This window comes from Eleutherodactylus coqui, chromosome 6 (assembly GCF_035609145.1).
Source record: "Eleutherodactylus coqui strain aEleCoq1 chromosome 6, aEleCoq1.hap1, whole genome shotgun sequence".
NCBI classification, from domain to species: Eukaryota; Metazoa; Chordata; class Amphibia; order Anura; family Eleutherodactylidae; genus Eleutherodactylus; species Eleutherodactylus coqui.
Genome location: NC_089842.1, coordinates 58,245,643 through 58,267,642, shown reverse-complemented (window position 1 = coordinate 58,267,642; position 22,000 = coordinate 58,245,643). Strand labels below are relative to the sequence as shown.

General features: G+C 44.6%; 1 protein-coding gene across 1 annotated transcript in view; it reads right to left on the bottom strand.

The window, feature by feature from the left end:
- Nucleotides 1–4,157, bottom strand: part of PLEKHN1 (pleckstrin homology domain containing N1) — a 55,669-nt gene extending 51,512 nt beyond the window's left edge. The window contains exon 1 of the mRNA XM_066606891.1: nucleotides 4,031–4,157. Coding sequence (XP_066462988.1) covers nucleotides 4,031–4,113 — 83 coding nt within the window. The 5' untranslated portion in view covers nucleotides 4,114–4,157. The remainder of the gene's footprint in view (nucleotides 1–4,030) is intronic.
- Nucleotides 4,158–22,000: the final 17,843 nt, after the last annotated feature.

Genomic DNA, 22,000 nt, shown 5'->3' with positions numbered 1-22,000 from the left:
AGGAGCAGAGAGCGTGAGCTGGGTGGTGGATTGAGATGAGGGAGGCAATATAGGGCAGTGCAGTGGTGGGCTTTATGGATGAGGGTAGCGAGTTTGAAGTGAATTCTGTATTTGACGGGCAGCCAGTTCAGTGACTGGCACAAAGCGGAGTCGCGGCTGGACAGGAAAATAAACTTTTGTGTGTGTACATAAAGGTATACTGCTATTTTTGGCCATTATACTTGCATATGGACTTTGTGACCAATTTTCCTATTCTGCAGACTGTATCTCTAATTTTCAGTCTTCCCTGACCTAGTTGGTGGAGATTAGCTGCTATGATTTCTCCTATAGGGTTTTTTTTTTTTTAAAGGGACAACTATAGCGATTTTCAGCGATAGTTGTCCTGTATAAACATGGACCGAGATTGATTTCTTGCTTAGTACTCTCTCAGTAGTCGCAAGTAGCTTTGTTTCAGTTCACTGAAACTAAGAGACTAGTAAGCGACTCCTCGCTCAGTGTAAACAGCCAGTTATTGATATTTGAATGTCCACCTGTTCACACTGAATGCAGGCGGGCAGCCGGAAAAGACCTCAGACGCACTGTGCCTCCATTGAGTGAGCAACTATCACTCCTGCATGAACGCACAGGAGCAATGAGCCTTGGGATCACCTATAGCATTTGATTTTAATGCCTGCCTAAACCGAATACATAATTGTTCGCTGACCGCGTTTTCCCCCGAATGATTATTTCGCTTTGTACGATTCAGCTGTAAACTGAACAATAATCGTTCCATGTAAAAGGGCCCTAAAATAACCAGATGACTGACCGTGGACATTGTCCTGTATTGCAGCTCCAATCCCTTCATGTAAATGGGATTGAGCTGCAATACCCGACACAACCAATAGACAAGAGTGGTGCTGTTTCCAAAGGAGAAAAAATAAATAAAACCTTCTTCCTAATACCAGACATTCCCTCAATGTCCACAACACATTATAAAGTTGTTGCCTTTTCAGTGACCTAGTCAACTCAAGGCCTGGCTGGAAAAATATTCTTTAATCCTTCACACAAGTCCTTGTGAATGCATTTCAATGCCTTAATGTAATTAAGACAAGTAATTTTGTCTACAGTAACAAACTAGGGATGGGTGATGGGAAGACTCCTGGGGCTTAATTGTCCCTCTATTCTAAATGCCTAAAACCTAATTAGAAACTGTTGATGTGGTAAACGCATTATCATTTTTGTTGGCGGAAGGAGGTTAAAATTCAGTAACCCTTTAGACTACATCAGGTTAACCAAGTTGTAATTTATTACATTTATAAGATCATTATACCTCCAGACGGTGATGCAGCACCATCCCCAACGTACAGCGGCTCACGTACACAAGAAGTCAGCAGTGAAAAATGGCATAATCCAGCCTTTAAAAATGGCGCTCACACTTGGGGGGCTGCAAGCATAATGTAGCTAGGGGGGATATTTGTGTGGTTTGTATAACTTTTAAGACATTTGTCATTGGGTTATGCTTTCACATTTGCGCAGGAAGCTCTGTTCGGAGGTTCCGTCACAGATCCAGTAGAAAATGCTAGAAGAAAAAGTCTTCAATGCAGGAATTTTTCATCTGGTAAAATGCCTTCCAGCCGAACGGAAACTGAATGGACTCCATTGTAGTCAATGTGGCACGTTTGGCGCTGTTTAGTTCCATCATAAGACAAATCCATTTGGCCCCTTCCTGCTCCCATAGCGGATTAGGAAGTCGGAACCCCAGACGCAAATGTGAAAGCAGCCTTACATGTACTTTGCAACACATACACCCCGATAAAATATAATGTCACAAGGTACAAGAGCTAAAAGCTGCCAAAGCGTATTTTATGCGAGACATTCCTTGTGCCTCTGAATGTTTCTTGAAGTATATGTCCCATTGGCAGACTAAAAAGTCCACATGACATTTTGTATATACTGCCACCAGTGTGTACTCTCCATTGCTTCCAGCATATTGCAATGGGAAGAAGAGAAGCAATTATACTTCAATATGCGGTACTGAGCCTCTTTAAAGTATTAAGTGGCAGCTATTCTGTCGAGCATAACTGGCAGCTGAAAATTCTTTAGCTGGCACTTTTCACATTCGCCTCCCCCCATATCTGAACGCACATGTTCAGCTTAGGCAAACTTGTCTGTTGAGTGGGGAGGGGGAGCAGGACATCTCCGGCCCTGCTCATTATGAGGTGAGCCAGAGAGAATAAAAATAAAAGTTTTAATAATCTCCCACCTACCCAAGAATAAACAGCCAGTGGGGTCACCAGTAACTATATACATAATATCTTTGCCAGATCCTCCTGGAAACAAGGGAATCTGCCAAATAAATAAGGAGCATGTATGGGCATCTAAAGTGTTACATAGTGTCTTTTCAATCCACAAACTGAACTCTCTGGTCTGTTCTCCCCCTAATCCTCCAAAACATACAATAGATATGCAAATAGACTTAATGCAAAGCAAGGAACTTCCAAATCAGTTCTACCACACTTCCAACTGACTGTGCAAACTTTCTCAGAACTCTGTTCTTCTCTAAATTACCATGTACACTGATCTCTTTAACATGTCACAGAGAGTTGATTATTGCAGTACAGCCATTCATTGATCTTCTATGCGGCCAATTATATAATGAGAAGTGACCGCACTGATTAGATTTCCATTCAAGCACAGGAATTCCTAGAATCCGTATGATCAGCAGCACAGTGCATACATATGCCATGTGATCAGTGAAGTGTAACATGACATTTAGTATCAACTGTAAGCATAAATATTTAGGAAAATGTGTACACAATTCCAAAACGTTATGCACAAAACTGCTTTCAAATAAATAATCGCCTGATCAAGATTATAAACGATTCAAGACGATTATAAACAATTTGTGCCAACCTGATTCATAACTCACATTGAGCTACCAGCTTCTACTACTCATCAGATTCTCAAAGACTCATCACAATTATGACCAATCCCAGCTAAAAACATTACAAGGGTGACACAATGATATCCAACCGCTACCATAGATGTTACAATTACGGTTAAGTATATTTAGGGATTATTCACATGGGCACATGCAATTTCTGTCCATAAATGCACTGTTTTCACTGCGCATGTGTGTTTTTTTTACATCCATGGTAAATCCGTGTCTCATCCGTTTTTTATGTGTGCAAAAATAAATACAAGGCAAGGCAACCAAGGGATGTCAGTTTTGTCTCAAAATGTACAGAAAACAGTTTAAAAAAAAAAAATCATCTTTTTAAGCACCCAAATACTTTAGTAGATTTTTTTTCTTATGCGCAAAAAAAACATGTCTGAAAACATCAATTGAATTAAATGGGTCTATGTGCTGTCCATGTTCAGTCAGGAAAAAAAGTACTCCTACAGTTGTATAATACACTGTTACATCTACGGTTATACTAAAAAGTACGGGGACAAAAGTGTGCAAAATCAAGAGTCAAAATGACCACCACAGCTCATCACTATACTAAGTTTAAGACAAACTTTTACAGAACTTTTTTGCAGAATACACCTATAGATTACTACTAACATGGTGTGTGATCACACATAGGTAGAGACTGCATGTAGACTGGAGTGATGCATGTAAACGGTGTTCATATAGTGGTATGAAGAATATATGTGAGCACAGAAGTAAAGTTATTACATAGCATGTGATCAAATAAAAGTATATGAAGTTATGTAGCAAATGACCAGAGACCAAGTAATATGAAGACTGTATGTGATCATATATGTACATCGAGTAGTATGTGATCACATAGGTATGAACATATAATGCAGCGAGTGACCAGAGATCTAGTAATATGAAGACTGTATGTGATCATATGTATATGTTATCACATGGGTATGAACATATAATATAGCAGGTGATCAGGGATATGACGTCTATGTGAACATACTATGTAGCATGCAATCAGACAGAGATGAAGTTACTATGTAGCATATGATCACATATACAATAAGTATGAGGAGTGCTAGGAGCACATACATGTATTTGGCATGTAATATGACTTACTCTTTTCCTTGCAGGGAGTTCTTCCTAGAGAAGGAGTATCTAAGCTGGCGGTGAGGCTGCGGCACACAGCTCAGATTCCCCATCCTGATCACTTGCTCTCCAGATCCACACTGAGGACAGGACTGAGCTGCTCCTCATCCTCACTTCCGCTCTCACGGGTGTAAATGTGGGTGTCACCCTGTGAGCAATCACCCAGCAGTGCGCCCTGCCCGGCAGCACACCCGCCTCACCGAGCACTACACAGTCGGGGCTCAGTGACCCCCACCCTGCTGCAGGGGAATGGGTGCTGGAGAGGGGAAGAAGTTGCTAATTTGGGGTGACTTTTCTGGAGATTGGACTAAATCTGATGATCAAAAATCACTGATCTGTGTGGAATGATACATTGTATCAGGTGGTGGAGACTACAACTCCCAGCATGACAGGTGTTCATTAACCAGAAACATTAAGTGAATAATGATCTTTCCATCTGAGAAAGTAAAACATGTTTGAAAACTTGCGTATCGTCATTTTGTAACACCTCATTATTTCTATTGGGCCGCTCACACCTGAGTTTGTTTCCACCTGCCGCTTTTGGTCCTGAATATGAGACAAGAACACAAATTCCACAACATTCCTGCAGAATAATCCCACCCGTGTGAAAGCACCCTTAGGCGGCCGACACACTGGTGATCTTTGTGCGATGCGAGAGTGAGAAAAAACGCAGAATTATGAAACCAATGATTTTCAATGGTTTCCTTTACACTTGCCATGTTTTGCGAGAAAAAGTAGCGCAGACGTTCAAGAATCGGGAAGGAGCCCTTAGGAGGCCTGTGCACTTGCAATAAAATTGTGCGATGCGAGAGTGACTGGATACGCAGAATTATGAAACTCATGCTTTTCAATGGTTTCATTCCTATTTATGATGTTTTGATTTGTGCGATGTGGAGAGAAAAACTGTTTTTTGAGGCGGAATTCACCACAAAAAATTATGGTAGAGGAATTCCACTGTGTGAACATACCCAATAGCTGGGTTCACACAGGGCGGATTTGCCGCAGAATTTCGCTGCGGCAAAAATACGCCTGCAGCCGCTAACCTCGTGATTGGCCAGCTATTAGGCAGACAATCCATCGCAGAAAAGCCGGCATTAGCCCGCAATGTGGCACGGATTTCCAGGATGCAGCATGTTAATTCGTTTCCTTTTTTCGTTGTGGCCTTGCTCCTCTATGGGAGAGCCGGCCGCAGTGGAAAAGCACGCGGCAAAGCCGCTCTAAAACCCACAGCTAGGTGCCGTGGGTTTTGAAGCTGCGCTTATCCCACGGAAATCTCGCGTTTTTTCACTGCGACAAAACCATGTGATCAGTTTATTGTATGTGTACACACCAACCCAGCAAAACAGCTGATCGGTGGAATCCTAAGTGGCAGATCCCAGCAAATCTGTTATTGATGGACTATCCTGCTGACAAGCCATCAGTAGTTTAAAATTGGACAAACCCTTGAAGCAGAGACTTTATTGGCAACGCATTTCTGTGCCACACAGGCACCTTAATCTGGCCATTGACAAGCGCCTTGGTGCAAAACCCTTACCAAAATGTGCAAGTGTGAATAAGGCCTTAAACCCTAGAAATTAGTTAGTGACCAGAAATAAAACTGATTTTTTTTTTACCTCAAACAGATTTTCATCAGTTGAAAATTTTGTTCCGGCAGGAGTTGACATTTTGCACTAATTACCCAGCAAACCAAATTATCTCTGTGTATGGCCAACTTTACCCAGTTTTCCTCTCATAAAGGAATGCCTGAAGTAAAAAGCAAATATTAGATAAGTGCTTTATGCAAATAGTTATGTATGCCTTGCAGCGAAACAGTCCCTAAATTCCAGAGACAGAAGGTTACCCTCTAGGGTGGGTTTACCCCCTATGATTTCACAGGGGATTAATTATTACCACAAAGTTAACCCTTTCCAATCCAATTTGTATTCTGGTTTTCCTAAGGGGGCTTACTCATGTTCTGCTGTTATACAATGGCGCTATATGCTGGCTAAAGCCAGTACTGCATGAGGGGACACGTTGGATAGGCTCCAACAGCAGAGAGGCTGGTAATATACAGTAAGAGAACCCCAGACGGACGTCTTTCAACATCGGAGCTGTACAGCCTTAAATCATAAAGTCTTAAGACATCAGACAGTGGATTGGTAAGGGTTAAATGTTAAAAAAACATGTTTAAGGTTCTATACGTACACATCCAATTACACGTCGCTGATTTGCTGCAGATTATGTAGCAGATTTTAGTGTGGATCTGCTGCAGATTTCACTCAATTGAATTCCAACATGTACTGGGGCTTTTTTCCCCATCTGATTTGCCATTTTCCCATTAATTTGACTAAGTGCATGCACATGTTTTTTTTTACTCAAACGTATAGCCCGAGTACAATAAAAGATCGCAGCATGTCCTATTCTTGCACAGTTTTTGGATGGGAATAGCACTTCAATGTCTCCTGCACATCAGACAACACATGGACAGGATGTCCGTGTGCTTTCCAATCTGAGAGGTGCCCGAGAATCTTGGGCGCAACTTATTTAAAGGGGTTGTCCCGCGGCAGCAAGTGGGTCTATACACTTCTGTATGGCCATATTAATGCACTTTGTAATGTACATTGTGCATTAATTATGAGCCATACAGAAGTTATCAAAAGTTTTTCACTTACCTGCTCCGTTGCTGGCGTCCTCGTCTCCATGGTTGCCGTCTAATTTTCGCCGTCTAATGGCCAAATTAGACGCGCTTGCGCAGTCCGGGTCTTCTTATCTTCTCAATGGGGCTCCGTGTAGCTCCGTGTAGCTCCGCCCCGTCACGTGCCGATTCCAGCCAATCAGGAGGCTGGAATCGGCAATGGACCGCACAGAAGAGCTGCGGTCCACGGAGGGAGAAGATCCCGGCGGCCATCTTCAACCGGTAAGTAAGAAGTCACCGGAGCGCGGGGATTCAGGTAAGCGCTGTGCGGTGTTCTTTTTTAACCCCTGCATCGGGTTTGTCTCGTGCCGAACGGGGGTAGGGGTTGAAAAAAAAAAAAACCCGTTTCGGCGCGGGACAACCCCTTTAACCCCAATGTCTCTGTCTCTCTCATCAGGGCAGCCCCTCTTCATGAGTCCTATTGGGGCATATAAAAATCATAGAGGAGGGTCCTCTCATGAGAACCCAATCTATGAGCCAGATGAGAGAGACACTAAAAATGCTGTAGTGAACTTGACTCAGCCATTTTTACATGGCACACATACATTAAAATGCATCAGCTCCACTGTGCTTTTCTTGGAAGCCATATAATTATAGTCAATGACCAAGCATATGGCCACCTGAAAAAGTCGAGCAAAGTCATCACAAGTCAAAGTGACAAAGCACTTTCTGAGAGCAACTTTTACTTTAAGACTAGTGATGCAGGTCATAATGTTCATAGGGTATATCTTAGCCATGTGCCACCAATGTCTGTCCTGATGCAACCTTCTTTTAATGTCTTTAGGACCACCCCTTATTTTAATTTCATTTTGCTGCAATACTCGGCATGCAGTTACATCTCAGGCAGATATGCAGATGATTAGAGCTGTGGTGTGATTAGATGAACGGTCTTGCCACCTGAGGTCCAAAAATTGGTTCCACCCTTGGCCTATAAAAAAGGTTCTCAGAGGCTTCTTGAGTGTAGTGGACCTCTTTTTCCGCTTGTGTAGAGCTTGATGACCACTAGACATCTCTACAACGCAATCAAGGAGATTTTGTCCAGTTAACAGAGTTCGAGAGGGTGGGCATTATTGGAATGCGAGAAGGTTAATGGTTGTATTGAGTAATTGCCTATCACCTGGGCCACTCTTACCAGACTGTTAGGAGCTGTTGGGACCAGTGGATGCATGAGGACACATACACAAGGTGGCCAGGCTCAGGACACCCTTCACAGACCACCAGTAGAGAGAATCATCTGATCGTCCAACAAGTACGAGCAGCATCAAGTGTTTCATTGTCCACCATCCAGAGACAGGTGGCACCATTGTTACAGGCACTGTGTCTGTCGGAACCATTTCCAGGTGTTTGGCTGAAGAACATTTGGTCTCACAGTACCCATTACATATACTGCCTTTGACACACACCCACCATTACCTACATTTAATCTACATTTACAGTGGTGTTGGAAAGGATGAAATTAGACCTCTACAGAGAGGAACTGGGTTGTCTTCAGCGACAAATCAAGGTTTAGTTTTGGTAATCCTCAGCCACACACACAAGGGAGTCACGGGAATGTCCCCACAACAGTGTCACATTTCTATGGCCTGCCCGGTCGCCAGATTTATCACCAGTAGAATATGAATGGGACCATCTGGGATGCCAACTTCAACAGCCTGTGAGTTTGCACAATTTAGAGGCTCATTAACATCAAATGTGTACAGATTTTCTGCAGGATACCATATGGAACCTGTATGCCTCCATTCCCGTCCATATCATATCTTGCATCCAAGCTAGAGGTGGTACAACAGGGTACTAGAGCCTCCATTGCTTCCCTATTACATGTTGTATCCAAGCTATAGGCGGTACAACAGGGTACTAGAGCCTACATGCCCGCCCATATAACATCTTGTATCCAAGCTAGAGGTTGTACAACAAGTTGCTAAAGGTGGTACAACAGGGTACTAGAGAATCCATGACCGTTTGCATCACAACTTGTATACAAGCTAAAGGCGGTACAACAGGGTTATAGAGCCTCCATGCCCACCCATATCACATATTGCATCCAAGCTAGAAGTGGCTCAACAGGGTAGTAGAGCATCCATGCCCACCTGTATCACATCTTGCATCCAAGCTAGAAGCCTCTCAACAGGGTACTAGAACCTCCATGCCCACCTGAACCTCCATACCTTTTTAGGTATGAATTCACCACAAAAAATTATGGTAGAGGAATTCCACTGTGTGAACATGTTCTATGGTTGGGTTCACACAGGGCGGAATAGTTGCGGAATTTCACTGCGGAATTTTGCTGCGGAAAGTCCGCCCACGGCCGCTTATCCTGGGATTAGCCAGCTATGTGGACGAGATTTGTCAAAAATGGGAACCAAGCATAAGGCTCATTTCACATGGCTGAGTGCGATATCGGACCACAGCCCGACACTGCACTTGCCAACATGTGATTCCCCGCGGATGTGAGGTGTTTTTATCTCAAAACAATGGGAGGATAGCAGAGTTTTATCCATTGTTTTCAATTGGGGGACCTCGTATCACGTGCACTTAGCACATGGAGTGATGCTGCCACCGGCACCATTGAAAACAATGGGAGATGCGAGGGCACGGCCAAAGATAAGACGTGCTGCGATTTATTTACTGCATCGTGGCAGTTTTCCTTCACGTGTTCAGTTTTCTGCAATAAATTATCTTTTTGCTCTGATATTGTAATAACTTAAACTTCTTTTTGATCGCTTTTTTAAAAAAAAATTTATTTTACAAATGTAACGATGCCAAATATCTTTTTTTTTTTTACTTTTCATTCTTTTCTAATAATTAATTTAAAAAGGTCTTAGTCTGCACTGGGGATATAAACTTTCGATGGTTTGATCGGTCATGCAGTATAATGTAATATCACAGTTTTACATTATACTGCGATTTGACAGGCTTTCCATCAAGACACTACAATCATGGCTTAATAGACAATCAGCCATGGCAGCACTGGGGGCCTTCTGAAGGCTGCCATGGCAACTGGGCAGCACCTCGCAATCACATTGCAGGGGTCATTTAGGATCCCCAAAACTTCAATTGGGGCATTTAAACACCACTGTCAAAATTAACAGCGGTATTTAAAGAGTTATTAGCCTTAATCATGCTGATCTCTGTGGTTGCTGGCAGGTGTTAGCTGTAAGAAACAGCCGGCATCCGCATTGTATGGAACAGGATCGGCTCCTGATCCCCCTTCATACAAACTCTGAACGCACAGGACTTAACGGTAGGTCTTATGTCGTTAAGGGGTTAAAAAAACCTAAAGGCAAAGCAAAAATGGCCGGAGAGATACCTTGGCTGCTTCTCCTAGTCATCCGATCTCCTCCCCTGGTCACCTGGTCTCTAGCCTAAGGCCGCTTCCACACGGGCGACAGCGATATCGCTGATTTGTACACTCTATTTTGTAGCGTTAGTGATGTAGCATCGCATCGCTACTAACCGTGATTTTGTCGCATGATAACATTTGTCCAATTTTGTATTACGAAAGTTAATAGGACCTTCTGATGTTACAAAAAAATTGCATTGCACAAAAATCACAAATTGGTGCTATGTAGAGATGAGCGAACGTACTCGTAATGAGTACTTACGCACCCGAGTACCGCCATTTTCGAGTACTTCAGTACTCGCGCGTAAAGATTCGGGGGGCGCCGGGGGGCGGGGAGAGGCGCGGCGGTGCGGGGGGTAGCAGCGGGGAACAGGGGGGAGCCCTCTCTCTCTCCCTCTCCCCCCCACTCCCCGCTGCAACCCCCCGCGCCGCCACGGCGCCCCCCGAATTTTTTCGCCCGAGTACGGAAGTACTCGAAAATCGTGGTACTCGGGCGAAAAAGGGGCGGGGCCGAGCACGTTCGCTCATCTCTAGTGCTATGCGATAAACAAGGATTCTCCATAGGGAAACATGGGCTACAAAAAATCGTAAATCGCGGTTGTATAGAGCATGCCGCAATTTTGTAGTCTCACAATGTAGCAGCCTACAAAACATCGCTTGTGTGGAAGAACCCCATAGGAAAGCATGGGCTCCACATACATGTGATTTGTAGCACTGTCGCCTTGCTACAAAATTGCGGGAGAAAATCACCCATGTTGAAGCGACCTAAGGCCTCCTTTACACGGGCGACACGATATGGACGCATGAAAATGTCTGTAATATTGCATTGGTGGTCCGTACGATATTGCTGCGTTTTTTTTTTCACAGCGATACCACGATTTTGTAGCGCTACAAAGTCGTAAGTGGTGCTACAAAGTCATGCGAGGATTTTCAGAGGGGGGAGGCTTGAAAAAAGAATATATCACTTAAGAAGCGCTGTGCGGCTCCACTGCATCTTCGACCTGGTCTTCAACATCTCTTCTGGCTGTGGATTGGAAAATCCCCGCCTACAGGAAGCGCTGCCTCTGATTGGCTGAGTGCTGTGATTCATCGAGGACTGGATCTGATTGGCTGAGTCGCGGTCCTCAGCCAATCAGAGGCAGCGCTTCTTGGAGGCGGCGATTTTCTAATCCCAGGCCAGAAGATGCTGAAGACAACTGCCAGGGGCCAGGGAAAAGACTGGCCGAAGCCAGACAGCACTTCTTAGGTGATGTATGTGTTTTTGTTTGTTTGGTTTTTTTGCAGCTAGGGCTTAGTTTAGGGCTTTGACAGTAGAATTTCCTATTGTCAAAGGTGCATAGCACCACACAAATAACGCATTTTTGCGTGATGCAACAGAGAGGAAGGCTCCATAGGGAAACATGGGCTACAAAACCACACAAGTTGCGTGCATATCGCGAGTCCCGCAAGGTTTTTGACTCGCAATGTAGCATGCTACAAAACATTGCAAATGTTAATGAACCCATAGGAAAGCATGGGCTTCACATGCATGCGATTTGCAGCATTGTTGCATCGAGAAAATTGCGCAACTTTATCGCCCGTGTGAACGAGGCCTAAGGTTCAAAAAATTTGTGACAAAATACAAAACTGAACAATACTGTCCCACTTCCTAGATGCATGGTGACATGCCTGGCTCCTGGTGGGCCACTCACTGCAGGTTAGCAACACGGTAAGCCAAACAGTTACAAAGGCAACTCCCATTCTTGTTGTGACCTGGAGCTTGAGTATAATACTCTAAAAGGCTTTCTGAGATTGACATCTCTGTCATTGTAACATAGTATGTAAAGGCCCATTTAGACGCAATAATTATCGCTCAAAATTTGCTCAAAAGCCGTCTTTTGAGCGATAATCATTCCGTCTAAATGCGCTGCGATCGTGCACTGTTCGTGCATTATTCGCTCATCAATCATTTCTAGCAAGCTAGAAATTAGTGATGAGCCTTATCAGTGCCGCACACTGATTTTCTCAGTGGGCGGCACTAATAGCATTCTTTCAGCTGGTATCCCGCTGAGACTTCCCATCAGAATACCAGCTGACAGCTCCGAGGACAAAGGAGCTGTATACAGAAGACAGCGCTCCAGCTGTCTCCTGCATACCCCGCTTAGAGCGCTCAGCTGTATAGGAGAGTATTCAAAAAGATCTACAAAAACTTGCACAGTGGGCAATGACTAACAGAATGGTATTTAACAAGGAGAAATGCAAAGTCCTACATCTGGGCAAGAAAAATGAAGAAAGTACATACAGAATGGGAGGAATTGGGCTAAGAAGAAGTACATGTGAAAAAGACTTGCGTATACTAATAGATCATAGAATGAACATGAGTCAACAATGTGATACAGCAGCCAAAAAGGCAAACACAGTTGTGGGATGTATTAAGAGAAGCATTGAGTCTAGATCATGTGAGGTAATTATCCCCCTCTACTCTTCCTTAGTCAGACCTCATCTGGAATACTGTGTCCAGTTCTGGGCCCCCCACTTTAAAAAAGACATAGACAAACTGGAGCAAGTTCAGAGAAGAGTTACCAAGATGGTAAGCGGTCTGCAAATCATGTCCTATGAGGAATGGTTAAAGGATCTGGGAATATTTAGCTTGCAAAAAAGAAGGCTGAGAAGAGACCTAATAGCTGTCTACAAATATCTGAAGGGCTGTCACAGTGCAGAGGGGTCAGCCCTATTCTCATCTGCACAAGGAAAGACTAGAAGCAATGGGATGAAACTGAAAGGGAGGAGACACAAATTAGATATTAGAAAGAACTTTCTGACAGTGAGGGTGATCAATGAGTGGAACAGTTACCACGGCAGGTGGTGAGTTCTTCTTCAATGGAAGTGTTCAAACAAAGGCTGGACAAATATTTGTCTGGGATGATTTAGTGAATTCTGCACTGAGCAGGGGGCTGGACCCAATGAATCTGGAGGTCCCTTCCAACTCTACCAGTCTATGAGTCTATGAGATACACAAGATACAATGACTCTCCCTGGTCCAGTCTAGAACTTACCTCCCCATAGAAGCTGATCAGATTGGTTTAACCGGAGCAATCTCTCATAAGCCTGTGCTGATATGGAGTTATACAGCTATTTTCCTTAAGATACTCCAGGGTAGCATCTCTTAGAACCCCTTCTAATATTTTACCCACAATGGAAGTGAGACTTACCGGCCTGTAGTTTCTAGAATCACTTTTTAATCACTTTTTGAATATCGGCACTACATTGGCTATGCACCAATCTAGTGGAACAGTCCCCATTACTATTACTGCACTATATCCTGAGGTTAGGTCATCAATAGTATTTTCCCCAGAAAACCTCTTTAAATACAAGAAACAAGGGTCTGCCTATTGCATTACTTAAAGGGGTGGTCTCGCGAAACCAAGTGGGGGTATACACTTCCGTATGGCCATATTAATGCACTTTGTAATATACATCGTGCATTAAATATGAGCCATACAGAAGTTATTCCACTTACCTGCTCCGTTGCTAGCGTCCTCGTCTCCATGGTTCCGTCTAAATTCGCTGGCAGCTTGCTTTTTTAGACGCGCTTGCGCAGTCTGGTCTTCTCCTTTCAGCACGAGCCGCTTCAGTGTGCTCCCCGCTACAGCTCTTCTGCGCATGCGCAGATGAGCTGTCACTGCTCGGGAGCGCGCTGGAGCGGCCATTCTGTACCTTCCTCTGTTAGAGGAAGGTGCAGAGCCGCCCAGCTGTCCGGAGAAGCCGCCCAGCTGTCCTGCCGTCCAGGTAAGTGATGGGCCGGGGGGGGCTGTCGTCGCTGTCGCTGCGATGGGGGGGGGCTGCCGCTGCGATGGGGGGGCTGTCGCTAGGCCGGGGGGGCTATCGCTGCGATGGGGGGGGCTGTCGCTAGGCCGGGGGAACTAGCGCTGGGCCAGGGGGGTAAGTGATGGGTCGGGGGTGATGTTCACTGACAGGTGAAGGCCCCGGAGCCCAGCGCTGGGCTCCGGAACCTAGCGCTGGGCTCCGGAACCTAGCGCTGGGCTCCGGGGCCTTCACCTGGGCTGAGGGTCTAGCGCTGGGGAGCCGGGAGCGTAGCGCTGGGGAGCCGGGGGCTAGCGCCGGTTACCTGCTGCCTGGCGGTGGGTGACTGGTCGGCGGCTGCGGGGCGTCTGGTCGGCGGCTGCGCGGCGTCTGGTCGGCGGCTGCAGGGCGTCCGGTTGCCATGGAGACACAGCTGGCAGCGTCTCGGGAGCGCGCACGTCGGGCTGCAGCAAGCGACGGGGAAAGAGCCGGCGGCCATCTTGGGGAAACTTTTATAAGTTGCTGAAACGCTGGAACGGTAAGTACAAACCAGCTAGGAAAGTCATTTACAGGGGTAATTAGTAATGTATGTTTAATTAGGGGGACTGGGCAAAAAAAAAAAATCACTGCTTCCTCGAGACATCTCCTTTAATTTCTTTAGATGTATACAATCGCAACCTGGCGATTTGTCTATTTTAATCTTTTTAAGGCATCTTTGCACTTTTTCCTGGGTTAGACTGGTGACATTTAGTGAAGAGTTTACATTATCACTTTGCATCTCATCTGACAATTCATTTTCCTCTATGAATACACAGGATAAAAAAATATTTAATCGATTTGCTTCATTAGCCTCTACAATTTCTCCTACATTATTTATTAAAAGTACAAGACTTTCAGTATTAATCTTTTTACTATTTATATAGTTGCAGAACAGTTCAGGGTTTGTTTTACTTCCTTTGGCAATAAGTCTCTGTCTCCATCTTTGCTAGTTTTATCTGATTTTTACATAATTTATTTTATTCCCCACAGGTTTTTAATGCTTCTTGTTTTAGTAGTTTAAGTTCTTTCTTTTTGCTGTTTTCTTCTATTGCTTACCCTTTTGTTCCTGTAAGGTATGAAGCTCTCACAGTAAATAATGAGAATGTATTTAATTATCTGTGCTCTTATTTTTTAGGACATTGTCCCAGTCAATAAGGTTAGGGGCATCTCTGAGCTGATCAAACTTTACCTTCCTAAAGTTTAGAATTTTCTTAGCTCCCCTATAAAACTCTCTCTTGAAAGTCAAGTTGAATCTTATTTTATTATTTATTTATGATCACTATTTCCCAGTTACCTCTCTTTATTTTGTCAGGTCTGTTGGTTAATATTAAGTCCAAAATGGTCGTCCCTCTAATCAAATCCTGTAAAAGTTGGGTAAGGTAAATTATTTTTAGCAATCGGCAGAGAGTTGTTACCTTAATGAGATCTGCATGTTTCAGCTTCCCAGCTTATATCTGTATAATTAAAGTCCCCCATAATAATTACCTTATTGTGATTTGCTGTTTCATCCATTTGCTTTAATAATACATTTTTAGTAGCTTCTGTTATATTTGGTGGTCTATAGAAAACCCCTATGAGGATTTTATTATTGTTTTTCTCCTCATGTATTTCCACTCATAGAGACTCCACATGTTCATCTCCCTCCCATACATCTTCCTATAATGTTGGCTTTAACAGGATTTTGCAGACAAACCATTGAACAGACTATAACCCTGTAGGTTCACTGCCCAGTTATAGTTTTCATCCAACCAGGTCTCTGTTATTCCCACTATGTTATAGTTTTCCTGAGACATTATTACTTCTAGTTCGTCTACCTTGTTGGTCAGACTTCTAGCATTAGTCACCATACAGTTTAGAAGGTTTGGGCTATTTTTTATATTACATGTATCCCTACTAACTGTTCTGCAAGTTCTAACTCCCACTGCTCCACCCCCATTTCCATTTCTGGTTCCAGGTCACTGTCTACACTTATTTCCCCTCTATTTCTCTGGTTCACCTCTCCCCAGTTCCAAGTTTAAATACTCCTCCGCCATGTGTCATTCACTTATATTGGGCAACACAGGAGTTCTGTCTGTAGCTGTTGTGCTGAGCAGCCAGTCTGGAGAGAGGCCCCATAACACGATCAGTCACAGGCCCCCACCCCAATATCACTGCCAATCACTAGTCCAAACCAACCATAAGGCATTTCCGAAATTCAGATCCGGCTTGCTTCATCTGTCTCCCGGATCTATGACCAGTGTGAATTTTTAAGGACCTACGCAATAAGGCTAACTTCACACTGGCGAGCGCCATGATTCATGGCCCCATATCAGGCTCCCCACCATATGAATTTCCCGCGGATGCAAAGTGTATTCACGTAAAAAAAAAGCCTCACATCACTTCGGGGAAGAAGCAATTCTCCTGCCGCGGTGGATGGTTGCAGAGTTTCTACCACTGTTTCCAATGAGAGACATCGCGATGCTGCCACCGGTCCCATTGAAAATAATAGGCGCTGCAATGCGAGAGCACGCAGGAAGATAGGACATGCTGTGATTTGTTTTCTGCATAGCATCGCATCACAGTGCTAGGCAGGAAAAGATCACTTATGTGCATATTTGTGCGAGATTTGTGCATCTTGCAACGCACAAATCTTACACAACTTTCTTGCCCATGTGAATCCTGAACGGCGGACTCCTCTGATTATCTACTGATGACTTATGCTGAAGACAGGTCATCAATACTTTACTCCCCAGTAAACCCCTTTAATACTTGAAATGTCACAAGATATTTTATCTCAATGATATTTATTAGAAAATGTCTATCAAGTTTAATATAATTTTCTGAGTTTAGCCTGTTTTTATCATTCAGTAGTAACAGCATTTATATCAAACTTTATAGACACAAAGGTACCTTTACACAGGCCAATTATCACCTGAAAAATCACTTGAAACAAGGCACTGAGCCAGAAACTCTCTAGTCAGTTTATTTCAGCTACCTGAAGCGAAGCAACTAGTAAGCAACTTCTCTGAACGACTCCTGTTTACCCAATCTATGAACAATTGCGTGTTTGCAGGGAATGGAGGCAGGCGACCGGAAGAAACCTTTGGCGCACTCCACCTCCGTTAACTGAATGACTATCGTTCCTGTGTGAAAGCACTGGAGCAAAATTCATTGTGACAACTGTCGGGCACTTATGCGTCTGACAATTTCTTCTGTGTGAAGGTACTCTAGAGCAATGAAAGGGAGTGCTAACAATCTAAATTGAAGTAGTTGGAATTAATCAGCTATGTTTGTTTGGATGTTAATGTGGGGATCAAATGGGATAGTTGTAGGTCTATGTGGGTACTGTTCTTTTATGTCTCCACCAGAAGTATGGGTGGAGGCATGGGTTGGGAGCCCCGGGGCAACAGTTACAGAATTTGGCTGGCAGACTGCCCTTGCAGCTCCTTATTCCCGTCCCTCCTGGCGGTGCACACTGTATACTCCGGTGCGCTGATTACACAGCTCCCAGGCGGACTACCCTGTCACCTCGCACCTGGTGTCCCCCATGGCCGCAGCAGCTGGCCCCACTGTGTCCGCGCTGTGCTCCACTCCCAAACAGCGCGGTGAGCAGCAACCCCGGTTTCAGTGTCCATGGCACCGCTGCTGGGCCCGTCCTCTGGCAAGGACTCACGTGCTGCAGTCGTCCTGCTGCCTTCTTCCCCATGAGACTGCCGACGGGGAAACAGCTGCAGCTGCAACTGTCACTTCTCGGCACAGACGAGCAGCGAACAGTGCTGCTTTGCGGGACCAACTGCTGTCAGTGAAGTGGTCGACCGCCAACAATAACTTTGGCGCAGTGCATTTGGTAGATGTAAATCCTAACAAACCCTAATCATAATCCTAATCCTAATACTAACCTTAACTCTAATCCTAACTCTAATGCTAAACCTCATTCTACACTGCTCTAATGGTGGGCGTTATATAGGCATTCCCTGTCAGTGTGCCGGCCAACCCATGTTTCCACCCAAATATATCATGGGACAATACAGAGATCTCTCTCATCATCTATTTATACCCAGGACTGTGACTGTAAGAAGGGGACATCCTCTACATCTAGAGGAAAGAAGGTTTTTACACCGACAAAAAGGGGGGTTCTTTACAGTAAGAGCAGTGAGACTATGGAACTCTCTGCCTGAGGATGTGGTGATGGCGAACTCACTAAAAGAATATAAAAGGGGCCAGGACGTCTTTCTTCTACTATACAATATTATGTTAAAATCACTACTTACTTCAGAAAGGTTGGTAATCCAGGGATTTTTCCAATTGCCAGATTAGAGTCAGTCTTTCACAGGGACGTTGTTTTCACGCAGAGTAGGCATGTGAAAAAAATCACATATATTAATACTAGAGATGAGCGAACGTACTCGGTAAGGCCGATTTCACAATCGAGCACCGCGATTTTCGAGTACTTCACTACTCGGGTGAAAAGTACTCGGGGGCGCTGTGGGTGAGCGGGGGGTTGCAGAGGGGAGTGGGGGGGGGGAGGGAGAGAGAGCTCCCACCAGTACTGCGCTGCTACCCCCGCTCCACCACGCCTCCCCCCGCCCCACAGCGCCCCCGAGTACTTTTCACCCGAGTAGTGAAGTACTCGAAAATCGCGGTGCTCGATTGCAAAATCGGCCTTACCGAGTACGTTCGCTCATCTCTAATTAGAACCAATGGTTTTCTATAGAAACGTTCAGATGAAGAAATTTTAGATGCACCAAAAACTTGCACCTTACTAAGATAGGACATGAGACTGCAAAGCTCGCATCTAAGGTCTGTACTGCATGGAAAGATAGGACCTGACTAGAGATGAGCGAGTATACTCGCTAAGGCACATTACTCGATCGAGTAGTGCCTTAGCGGAGTATCTCCCCGCTCGTCTCTAAAGATTCGGGGGCCGGCGGGGAGGGGCGGGGGAGAATGGAGGGGAGATCTCTTTCCCTTTCTCCCGCCCGCTCCCCCCGCTCCCTGCCACAACTCACCTGTCACCCGCGCTGGTCCCCAAATCTTTAGAGACGAGCGGGGAGATACTCGGCTAAGGCACTACTCGATCAAGTAATGTGCCTTAGCGAGTATACTCGCTCATCTCTAGACCTGACCTTTCTTTGGTGCAAGCTGCGCAGGGGTCTCTATTGACTCCTATGGGAGCAGGATAACGCGCAGCTCTCGATTTCAATTTCACTGTTAATTAAGCTCAAGACTTGGTAGCTGGAAATCGCCAGTTCACGCTATTTTTCACTGAGTTAGCAACGATTCTTTTGCGCGACTATTCTGCACAAAAATTACGCCCATGTGAAAAGCCCTTAAATGCAGAAAATTGGCTTCTACTTCTTTGGGGAGTTTTTTGCCTTCCTGTGGATCAATAAGCTGAACTAGATGGACATTTGTCTTGTTTTCGGCCTAACAGACTTTGTTACTATGTTTCTACAGCTGGCAGGACATGTTAGGACTTGTAGTGCCTCAGATGTTAGTCCAATTATACAACCTAGGATACAAGACTGTCTTCTCTGATAACTGGAGATGCTGTGATAAAAGGGATGTAAATGGTCTAGTAATCAGCTGATGTTAATTGTACAAACTGTCTTACAGGATTAACCCATTAATGTGTCCTTTAGATAAAATCACTTATGTAAATGTACTATTCTACATCTGCCCTGACTCTTTTCCTTTTATTATAGATAAGATTGAAGATGCATGCCAAAAAAAAAACAAAAAAAAACATTAACCCCTTAAAGACGAAGCCTATTTGCGCCTTAGTGACGGAGCCAAATTTTGGAAATCTGACATGTGTCACTTAACATATTATAACTCCGTAAAGGCTTTACATATCCAAGTGATTCTGACATTGTTTTTTCGCCACATGTTGTACTTCATTTAGGTGGTAAAAATAGACCGATAAAATTTGTGTATATTTATTAAAAGTACCAACATTGGAAAAATTTTGAAAAAAATGTCATTTTTTCACATTTTCAACTGTAATATCTCAAATATGTGCCAACATACTGTACAATTTTTTGATAGGATATATATTTCCATGTGTTTACTTTATTCTGAATGCACATTTCAAAAACTTTTGTGTTTTTTTTAACCATTTAGGAGACGTATAAATTTAACATAACTTTTCAGCATTTTGAGAAACACTTTGTTTTCTTACAGCAAGCCAAGATTGCAAAGGCTCATGAGTGTCAGAATAACAGATACCCCCCCAAATGACCCCATTTTAAAAACTACACCTCTTTATGTATTCACTGAGGGGGGTCAGGAGTATTTGGACCCCACGTTTTTTTCAGGAATTAATTGCACAGTATTTGAATAAATCTAAGCAAAACTGTTTTTTTGTACAGTGTAGATAGAAATGGAGACGTTCACCTCAAAATGGATACCCCTGTTTGTCCCGTGTTCAGAAACATTCCCGTTGTGGCCCTAATCTACTTATAGAACACATGGCAAGGCCTGTAAGGGAGGGAACACCCGTTGGATTGCAAGGCACAACTGAATAAATTCCAGGCCCCATTGCTGACTCGTACGGAATAAGAAAATTGACACCTTATAAATTCCCCCCTCCACCATTTTTGGCGTTCCCTAAATCTTGGATAAAAGTAATAATGTGAACTGTGTGGTATTTCCAAAGACAGGCGTAATTACGGAGGCTGGTTGGGATGGGCACATGGGGCAATAAAACCGTGAATCCTCCTCCTCTCATGCTTTTTGTGGGGTATTTCTTGATCGTCAAGGATGGGGTGTAAAAAGTGGCGCTCTGTGAGTCTCCGTAAGCTTGATGAGGTGCGGCGGTCTCAAACAGAAGGCGCTCAACAAGCTGCTCTTGGAACTGCAGGAAGGCGAGCGTTCCCGGGGCTTCTTGTAAATTATGTATTACAGGTCGCGGTCTAAATAATACTGGGCTCACACAGCCTTATGTGGAATCCACTTGCGGAGGCCCGCAGCGGATCCCAGCTGTGAGCCTGGCCGTGGCGCTGCGAACAGCCACGTAATGTACTGCACATAACTGCCTACTCACACAGGGGGTTGTGCGCAGTACACCTTTTTTTGGCTTGTATTTCCCGCACTGTCGCTTAGCGCTGACGTGGGTACCCGCAACCCGTATACAATGTAGTTGCGTATGGGCTGCTGGTATATCCACGACCATGGAGCACAATGGGCTCTATACTACGGATAGCCGCGGTAAAATGGAACCTGCTGCTGAGTGGATTACGCAATGTGAGCGGAATTCTGTAATCCAATGTGATTGATCTGCGTATTACTGCGGATCAGACACATGCAGAATCTGTAATTCCTATCCGGTCATGTGAGAGCGACCTATGTTAGATCGCTACTTTTTTATCACATGACCAGGGACCGTAGAGCGAGGTCATTGCTCCAGGCTCTTAGTGACTGTTGATCGCCGGGAGCAAGGAGATCTTAATTTTCCTAGGCTCCCCGACTCCTGCGCATGTGTCCGGCATTTTGCCAGCGGTCTCATGTGCAGAATCCGGGAAAGTTCACGGAGGAGGATCATGTTTGGGTTCAAATACGGAGGCCTCCAGTGAAAAGTTTCATCTCCTCTCACCGATCGCATCGGTGAGGGGAGATGAGGCTTCACCTTTTTTTTACTCTTACGTTATCGCCATTATCCATTGGATAACAGCGAACACGTGACCAGGAACTGTTCACCGCGGCAACCCTGTGGAATCTCCAGGCTCTTGGCTAAGTTTTGTAGCCAGGAGCAGGGAGATTCTAAATTACCCTGGCAATCCACGGTTTTTGCGCATGCGTCTGCCATTTTGGCGACGGGCGCGTGCAGAAGCTGGGGCAAGATCCGTGAATAAATCCGGGGGCCTTATGTACGTCATTTCATCCTCCCTCACGGATATGATCTGTGAGGGGAGATGAAATGCAAGCTTTTAAAACTTTTTTTTTTAAACTTTTTTTACACCTTTTTTTTTACTTTTAGTGATCACTGTTATCCATAGGATAACAGTGATCACGTCCCTGATGACATCTCTCTGCTCCTGGCTACACATGGTAGCCAAGAGCAGAGGGATTTTGAATTTCCCGGTGCTCGAGTACAGGCGCACATTCGCAGAAGGGGACTTCGGGT